At 44.8% G+C, this 9,266-nt stretch overlaps 1 protein-coding gene across 1 annotated transcript in view; it reads right to left on the bottom strand.

The window, feature by feature from the left end:
- Positions 1 to 8,020: 8,020 nt before the first annotated feature.
- Positions 8,021 to 9,266, bottom strand: part of LOC103894047 (transcription cofactor HES-6-like) — a 3,057-nt gene continuing 1,811 nt past the window's right edge. The window contains exon 2 of the mRNA XM_009273359.1: positions 8,021 to 9,209. Coding sequence (XP_009271634.1) covers positions 8,776 to 9,209 — 434 coding nt within the window. The 3' untranslated portion in view covers positions 8,021 to 8,775. The remainder of the gene's footprint in view (positions 9,210 to 9,266) is intronic.

The raw sequence follows: 9,266 nt of genomic DNA, 5'->3' as shown, positions 1-9,266 counted from the left end.
TCCCAAATTGTCAGGGTCTCGGTACAGATCTGAACTCTAAGGTAATGTTTAGAAACTGAGTCAAATCAAAATTATGTGTCCAGACATACTTCAGATTTTGTTGTCTTTGAAAACTGAACCTCAAATAAATAATTGTGCCACTATGGCTTTATTCAGAGCAATGTATAAAATAACTCTGTCTAAACAGTTTCTTAATATTAAATGTTCTCTAAAAACAAAACCAGTGAGTACAAAACATGTAAAAAAATGATACTCTTTTGTTCCAGGGAAAGGACAGGGGAAGTGGAAGCCCTTCCGCTTTTGAAGGTGTGTGTTTTTTATTTCTCGCTGCTCAGATGCTATGGTTACAAGCACTATGGAAAACAAACCAGTGGTACCAGGTAGGCTCCCCCGCTATTTTCCAGCAGTCCTGATTTCTCTGCCCATTAGGGGGATTCTAACAGGACATGGAGTGAGGCTGCACGCTGATGTGTTTCGGCAACGGAAAGGACCAGATATCAAAATCTTCTAATTTGGGCCAGCGAGCCAAATCCTCCCCATTACATTGTAGGATTCTGCTACATTTCTAGGGGGAATGTATTCTGAGCAACAGTTTTGTTTTGGTTTCTCATCAACAAGAAACGAAGGAAAGGTGAAGGCAACACATTTAGCTGGAGACTTCCCCACAAACTGATAGGTTTTCCCAGAAGTGGTGAAACGGACTGGGATCCACAGCTAAGTCCCTTACTTCTTGCTTGGCCAACGGTCGCTGTTTTCTTGTGGCAAGGACCTGTTTGTTACAGGTGATTCAATGTGTTGAATGACTATGTAGTGACTGTCTGTATATGCTGTATTGTAAAAGTAACTGACAGAAGGATTGCCAGACTAAAGAGTCCACCTGTTTGTGTATAGAAGATTTAAAAGTACTTGGCGTGGCATCTAATGTATTCAAGGAGGGAGGAAATACTTGATAATTCCCTTGGTATTGCCAGCCCTGCAGGGATCCATTGTCCCAAAGCAGGCAGGCAGTATGCTTGGAAGCATGCTGTTTGGGAGCAAAAGGGGAAGAACAAAAAAACCCATAACCAAACCAAGCAATGCTTGAACACATGTAACTTTTTTTCTTTCCTGATCTACTTATTTTACGTGACACTGATCATGTTTGTTTGCATATTTCATTTCCCATCTGGCCTATGTCATTTACATCTGTTAATTTTACATGCATGTGTGTGGCTAAGTCAGAGTGGTCATTGCTAGGCTGGCCAAGGAGAACTTGTCTCTGAAGTGTTCAGGGTTGGATGGGACTTACAAAACCTGTTTGGGTGACCAAATAAAGCAAGAAGATAAAGCGTATGCATCTGTCATTCACCCTAGATGCATCAATAACTTGCTATTTATGCAAAACCTTAGTGTTTCACCCAATACTGGAGTCTCATAATATTTTAGTCACAGGAGACTTCAGAACATAAATTTTGAGGAGGTTGTTTTCAGCTGAATCAGCCAGTTAGGCAATAAAAACCCTACCTTGAGAGAAGTGTGACCAGTTCTTCATTAATGTAATTCTGGAGTTAAATCCAAACCACATGAACAAAGAATGGAGGGAGGAGTGTCTGGCAGCAGACTCCGACCTAGGAAACAGAGAAGCCTTTGCTTGCTTTGAGTGTACTTACTTGATTTTCATGTGTAATACAAATTAAAGCACAAGAAACCATTGGCTACATTCAACAGTAGTCACTTCTGCGACTGGCAGCAAGAGCCTTGATTTCAGGCTTGACAGTTTTAAGAGGAGGAAATGCCTTATAGATTCATTCTCCCTCTTAGTCTAAATAAGAGTTCTTAATGGTAGTCCCCTTCCCTTTTTCCTCTGGCAAAGAAGAAAGCTTTTTCATCAGCTCCTTCATAGCATTTCTCCCCTTGTATCTGTGCTATAAAATGATTGATTGTAACAGCTGTAAATTGGTGTGTAACTGTATAAACCCACAAAACACACAGGCAAGTTGTTGGCAAATTTTCTTTTTATCTCCTCTTTCCCCCTCAAAAAAACCCCTGAGATAATACTTCTCCCTTCTTTGTGAAGCCTTGCTAGAACTATACAAGAGCAAAATGTTATTTGTTGTCGTTATAACAACTGGCACATTGGTATAATATTTTTGTTGCATCTTTGAAACTTAAATAAATCCCAAGGTGTTAAAGCAAGTAGATAGATATTACTACTTGTCTTCCCTGGAAATGCAACCAATACACCTTCTAGCATAAAGCTGAGAGGTAAGAATCTGGTTGGTGGTTTTTTTGTGTTTTGGTTTGGTTTTTGTTTTGGGGTTTGTTTTTTTTTTTTTTTTTTTTTTATAAAGGGGTTCAGGGAGTAGATTGTAATTTCATGAATAGAGGAGTGGTGCTTCTGGGAAGGAACGGGGGTGGGAACAGACTCCTAAGTAAGCACAGAGCATCAGGAGCTTGGGTTTTTGCATTGTATTTTGAATACTCCCTTTGTCACTGGAGTTTTCTAGCCTTGGAGCGACGTTCTGGTTCAGCGTTGGCTGAAAGGATGTGAATCATTTTTCCTGCTTCCTGCAGCAATTGAAAGTGCAGTCTGTCCCGCTGTTACTGAGTCACCCTGACTAGCTGTGCTCTGTGACAGCCAGCGTGGTCACCGCTGAGCAGCCAAGTGCTGCTGATAACACACTGCAGCAGAAAAGCAGCTGCGTAGACCTGTTGGTTGGCTCGGTTGTCCCTGTTGTCCACATGACAGTGCTGCTCTGGGCAGCTGCTTCTGTGCATATGAACAGGGCACGTGGAACAGGTATGAAGTGGAAGTAATTGTGCCCTTTGGGTCTTATAACCCTCTTTTTGAGACCAAGCACATTCGGCAGCTTTCCAAATTACATGTCACTTCATATAAAGCTTTCCAGGAACTAGAGGATGTCCCTGGGCACTCTGTACAGGCATCCCAAAGCTCCCAGGAGCGCATTGTTGCTTGCTTGTAGGTTGCTGTCAAGGACTTCTCTGGAAACTTGTGTTGTCTTACTAAGAAACTGCTGGTTAAGCGGAGGGGTTAATGAGTGGGAGGCTTGCAGCTGCTGTGAGAGTAGCAGCTACTCAGTAGAGATTTGCTCCAGAATCCTAGATTTTGGTAAGAAGCTGTGCACTCCCTCTGCCTGGATGAGGAGATTCAGTTACACTTGTTTTCTGACCGGTTCATCCGCTCGTGTGAAGGATAGAAAGAACCTGGACCAGGCTCAGATGCCTGTAATGTAGTCTCGGACTCCTGGTACTCTGCAGGCATCTGCTGAGGGTCTGCTGAGTGACAAAGGAATCTGTGTATGTTGTTTTGGAAGGGGGCAATGTGCAGGTAGATACCACCTGTGTTGGGGGTCAGCTGTGAATAACAAAGACACGCTTGTTTTATGAAGGCTGGGTCATACACACCAACCAGTATTTGCAGGCCCAAAGGAGGCAAATTTGCTAGAAACTTGTGTGATTCAGGCCTTGGTGAGGCATATGGGTGCTGTGAACAACCTCTCTGAGTTGGTGGAAAAGTTTCATGGGGCTGATAATGGAGTTGATGTCTCTTCTGTTCTGCCCCGCCCCCGTCGAATCTGTGGAACACCAGTTGCGAAGGCTGTTGCATGGTGACAGTAGAAGGGATTTTATAGTGACTTTGCTTAGCACAGGTTGGTTCTGGTGAACTCAGTTTAGGGAGAATGAAATTCTAAAGTTTTGCTAGTGTGCACCTCAGTCACGAACGGTCCAAACCCCAAAACACAGCGAGGCTTCCACAGGGGGCCACTAGAAGCTGAAACCAGTAATTTCCCTTTCTGCTCAATGGGAACATCCTTTTAAGGATACTTTTAAAGTGTGCCTCTTTGGTGGTGATTTTAAATTAGGCTGCTTTACTTTGTACTTAAATGGTCTAGGATCTTTGCAGAGCTCAGCTGAGGGAAACTGAATCTGGGCAGTTCCTGAAGCTATCTGCAAATGTATGTTTGAAGATGCCCTAGGTCTGCACTTTCCCAGATGCAAAGAAAAACTACTCACCATGCTTTCAACCTATATTTTAGCCTGAGATCAATGTGAAAACTAAAAAAGCACAAATTGAAGTAATTTTATATTTAAGAAATCTAAGGCCAGAAGAGATCAGCTAGTACAATTGCTTGTATGTTTTCATTTTATGAAGTAGTTTTTGTTTGTAACCAAAGCAACTTGTATTTGCTTCTGGAAAGATACTCATTCTCACTTGACCTGAGGACATTAATAGAAAGGAAATTCATGGCTTCTTCCAGTGTCTAATTTCAATCTTTTTCCTTCTCATTTCAAACAGCTTGGACCCGCTATCTAGCTCCTGGCATTTAAGGCTCTACTGTATTGGATTAAAAGACCTTTTGAACCCATGACTTCCTCAGCTGGTAAGTGAGCGATATAACATATGTATAATATAACATATGCAGTATAACTAATCAAATCATCATCTTGTTTAACTAAATTAAGCTTAAAGTCTCTTGCTGTAAGGTGTATTTTCATGTTTGAATGTTTTCTGCACCAGCTCTGATTTTTTTTTTTAACCTTCTTAAAATGCACTTGCTGAAAACAATAATGAAATGCTAATGTTGTATAGGGAGCTGAAAATCCCATGGAAGGAGAGAGACTATTTTTTCCCCCTTTTCTTTTTCTATAGCTCAGCTCATGCAGAAGCCTGAGAGGCTTAAAGTGCACAATTTCGTGACACTATCCATTTAGATAACTATGGTCTCAGGAAATCTCTGTAAGAAAGAGTGTAAATGCAACTTGGAACCAGGGATCTCATGCAAGAAAACAAAAATATGTCTTAGGAAGCAGAGGAAGGATAGGCTTCTGGTTAAGCTGGCCAGATTGATGGATTAGTTTGATCCTTGAGTTTTCCATGTGCTTCCTGTATGACCTTGTTCAAACCATTGGGCTCATCTGTGAAGCAAGAAGATGTTCTCCTCCCATCCATACTGGCTTGTGTATTTCCGTGGTCCAAGTGAGCATGGCCCAAGCCACGGCTGGTGGGCCAAACTGAGCAAGGGACATGCTGTTTGGCCTGGTTGTTTTCATCAGCGGAGAGAAGGAAGAGCTGCTTGGGCAAAAGTCTTGGTGTGTTCCAAAAGCTGAACACCAGATTTGTAAACCCCATGTGTCTGCACCTGTGTCCCTGCAGGGCGGAGGAGTAGTTAGGGCTGGAGACCTGCTTCTGTATGTGTGCGTGTGTGTGCACATAGCTGATGGGGCCATAAATTGGGAAATCCTAAAACTGGGCTCCAACAGCTGGAGATGTCAAGACTGGATGGCTCCTTGGGGATTTTATCTGTGGAGAGTTTTACCATAACGTGGCAAGTCCTCCCAGCTGACCTGGTCTAACAAGGAGCAGTTTTCCCCTGCAACAGGTGTGAGTGACTGACATGCAAAGAGAGGGGAAAATGAGCCCTTCTTTCTATTCTTCTTCAACTGCATATCAAACGAGAGTCCTCCTCCTGTTAGTGTGCTGCTCCTCTCTCCTTTTACAAGGTGGTGCACTGTCAGATCAGATAGATAGTCTGTTTGTATTACTTTGGAATGGAAAAGAATAAAGGCAGTTTCTATAAAGAAGGACTTGAAAAGGCTTCACTGGTTTTTCATCAGACCTGCTGGAAACCTTCCTTCCCCCCCCACTGCCCCTTCCCCAGTCCCACCCCTGAAATGCTCACCTCTTCCTGCCTTTGTCAGGGAAGTGTCAGATTTGACACCTTTGCAGTAAAGGTACAGAAATGCAAATGGAGAAATACAGCAACACCTAATCAGAGGATGTAAACTTTCTGTGAACCTAATTTGTGGATTTAATAAAAAAAAAAAAAGCCTTATTGCTAACACATTTCTAAAATGCTTTTGACACTTTTCAAAAAACTCCTAATAGGCCTGCTTTGACCTGGCTTTTTCTTTTCAGCTAATACAGGACTGAGGTGTGCACAGGGGAAAGGCCTGTTATCCCTCTGCTGTGGCTCTTCCCAACCATCCTGGCTTTGGGAAAGCAGGTGGCCATGGCCAGCAAGCTTGCAGCCCCATGGCGTGTTTCCTAGTGCAGCAGCAGGGATGGGATGTGCCCAGGTCTCCAGCTGTTGTGGCAGATGTGCAGGGAGCTGTGTGGGCCCACCAGCCTGTGAGGGGTTACCCCATGTGTGGGAAGCGCAACAGCACTATACACAGGAATGGGAAAGGGAGCAGGTAAATAGGAAAGGGAGCAGGTAAATAGGAAAGGCCAGCTTCAGCTTGGATTCTCCAGGGCCAATACAGGAAAAGCTAAGCAGCATGTCTGCAATGCTGCTTAACAGAGATGACTCTGCTGCTACTCCCCCCCCCCCCCCCCCCCCCCCAGATCCACTGCTGAACCAAAGCTGGCAATTTTATGTTGACTCTTGGCTGCGTTTCTGTCACTGAAGTGTCAGGATTTGCACTTGCTTTCACAGGAGCGTTACAGAAGAGCCCTAACCCCGGGGTCTTTCATCTCATGGAAATGAAGCCAAGCTGAGCTGCCTCTGGTGTTCCTGCAGCAGCAGAGAGGTTGAAGCGGCTGTGCCAGCTCAGGAACCGCCATGGATGTCACACCCAAAGACAGCCAGCTCAGGCAACTGTCTGCAGCCTAATGCTGCTGTGTGTGCATGCTGTTGTGAGCCGCAGGCTGGGCTGTGGCTGCTGTTGCCATGTTAAGGAAACAGGCTGTGGCTTTACCTTCCTCTTGAGAGCACCTTACAGAAAGGGGCATTTCTAGATGTTAAAAACGAGGGGCTCTGTCTTAGAGGGTAACATACTGTAATGTGTGAACTCCCTTGATGATTACAGTGAGGTATTGTTATCTGGGCTAATTAAGCAGAAGTGGAGAGTGAAGTATCAAACACTATGTGATACCTAGGGGAAGTAGCTGTACAGAAAGTACATCTGGCCTTGTACTGGGGCTAGAGAGGTGCAGGCTCAGTCCAAGAGGTCATCTTGTGTGTAGGGTGTTACTTTTAGTGCAAGTGTTCCAGGCTCCTCCTTCATTTACACTTCAAAATACTAACCTCCCTCCCTAAAGCAGAAAGGTCACTACAGAAGCTCTCTCACCTCCCTCTGCTGAGCTGGTTTTTGCCCTTTTCCCCCCAGTTCAAAGGGAATTTAGCACAAAAGGGAGTAAGAACCAAACAAATCTGATGCCCATCTTTGAATGAGAACACCCACCTCAGGTAACTTAAAATTACAAAGGAGAGATCTTACCAGTATCTTAGTTTCCATTTTTATTATTCCATAGGGTTGTTAACAAAAAGAAAGTTACATGTCTAGTCCCTTGGTAGTTAGGTTGCTTCCTTTCTTGCTTGTTCTACATTTGGGAACTTCCATGTATTAAGCAACTTCATAATCCTTTTTGTTTTTCTCTTTACAGTGTCAGCTCTCTGAAAGGTATTATCACAGCATAAATAACCTGCATCTCCCAAAAGTAGGAACAGGGGAGGTGTCAAACCTTATGTACAAGAATGCTGAGGGTGTCCCCCATGAAATTTTTTTAATTTTAAAGAATACTTTCCAAATCCATTGCACACTCTATTCAACTTTGCATTCAAGAGCAAAAAAACCCTACTCCAAACAACCAAACCAACCAACCAAACAAAAAACAAACCCAAACCCCCTGTGAAGTCATGTCCCAGGACAGGATTTGCCTAGCACTTCTGGGGTTAGGACTGTAGATGTATGAGCAACACCTTCAGATGGGAGATCGAGTAGAGTAGGTTTGAGACCAGCATCCAGATAAACTAGCCCAGAAATCTGTGGCCCAAGATCAACCCTACAGCAATATTACCTTGCTCACTGCAATAACTTAAGTGTCTTCTAGTATTAAACAGAAGAAACATTTGAATTCCAATACTTGAGCTAACAATGCTTAGTACAAGAATTAAGTGCTTAATTACCAGCATTGTTTCCACAACATATACATACTTTTGTTAATAGTTAACAATAGGGAGCTGTATTTAATTTTTTAAACCAGTTAGAAGTGCATCACACTCCACAATACGTGATCTGTTGTGAATTCAGTATTTTATTAAAGATTAAAAATAAAAAATGTTTGACACCCTAATATACATAAAGTCACAATAAACTCAAATGTGCTAAAAGCAAAATGTGCATAAAGACACTCATTTCTAAAAGGCACCCTGCCACCAATATCTTTTAAATGCTCATCTAATTCCAACAGGTTTCTAGTTTTCTCTTCCTTCACTGAAGGTGAAACTCTATAGACTGCTACCGAGTACAGATGCTAACCACACCAACCCCTTTCAGGGATCTTTGCTATCACTAGAACACTTAAAACTCTACATGCAGACTTATCTGAGCTTCTCATGGAGTTAACCGTCATGATTTGAAATGCACAAGGGCTTTTTCTTAAGAGAAAAAGGTAGTGATATTTGGGCCACTTATAAGGGCCAAGAGAAAGAGACAGGGTTGTAAAATAACTGCTGTGTATCCCCCAAAGAGCTTTGCTACTAGAAGCCAACTCCCTCCTCCCCCCTCATCAAAACAACCCCTAAAGTTACAAAATGCCACACGCACACACACATACACACAGATGAAATGTTAACATGTTTAGCTATTAGCCTGTCAGGGCATGACAGCGTAAGAGTGCCATTGATGCAGTCCCAAAACACAGCGATGCCAGCTGCACACATGCACACGTGCTGGCGGTCCTCTGTGCTGCTTGGAGGGCTGCAGGGGAGCGTGGGGCCCTGCTGCTCTTCCTGCTAGGTAGGTCTGCGTTGACTCCTGCGTGCTCCTCTGTTACCAGGGTCTCCACATCGATTTGGGTAAGCTAGGCGAAGGCAGGCCATGCGTCCGGGAAGCGTCCAGTCCATCAGTGGAGGTCTGGCCAGGCTCGGCCTCCACCTCATCCGAGTCGGAGCAGGTCTCTTCACTGGGGGAGGGCGAGGGTGCTGAGGCAGGGAGAGCGAGGCCCAGGGAGGCCTCGGCCGCTGGGGCCAGCGCCTCACTGCTGGGCCAGGGGCCGAGGGCAGGATCTGCCAAAATGTCCGCGATCAAGTCCGGGAAGCCGCCCTCGTTGAGGGGCATGGACTCCAGCAGGTGGTTGAGCAGCTCAGCAGCCGTGGTGGCATCGATGCCAGGGCAGCTGGAGACGAAGGTGTGCACCTCGTGCATGCACTGGATGTAGCCGGCGGCGAAGCGCTCGCTGGCCGCGCGGTGCAGCCGCCCGCCCTCTGCGCCGCGGGAGACAGAAAGGGGAGCGGGGTGAGGCGAGGCGCGGGCCGGGCCGG

The sequence above is a fragment of the Aptenodytes forsteri genome, unplaced genomic scaffold (genome assembly GCF_000699145.1).
Source record: "Aptenodytes forsteri isolate BGI_AS27 unplaced genomic scaffold, ASM69914v1 Scaffold382, whole genome shotgun sequence".
NCBI lineage: Eukaryota > Metazoa > Chordata > Aves > Sphenisciformes > Spheniscidae > Aptenodytes > Aptenodytes forsteri.
The sequence above is the reverse complement of the archived record's forward strand: the minus strand, read 5'-3'. Positions and strand labels throughout refer to the sequence as shown.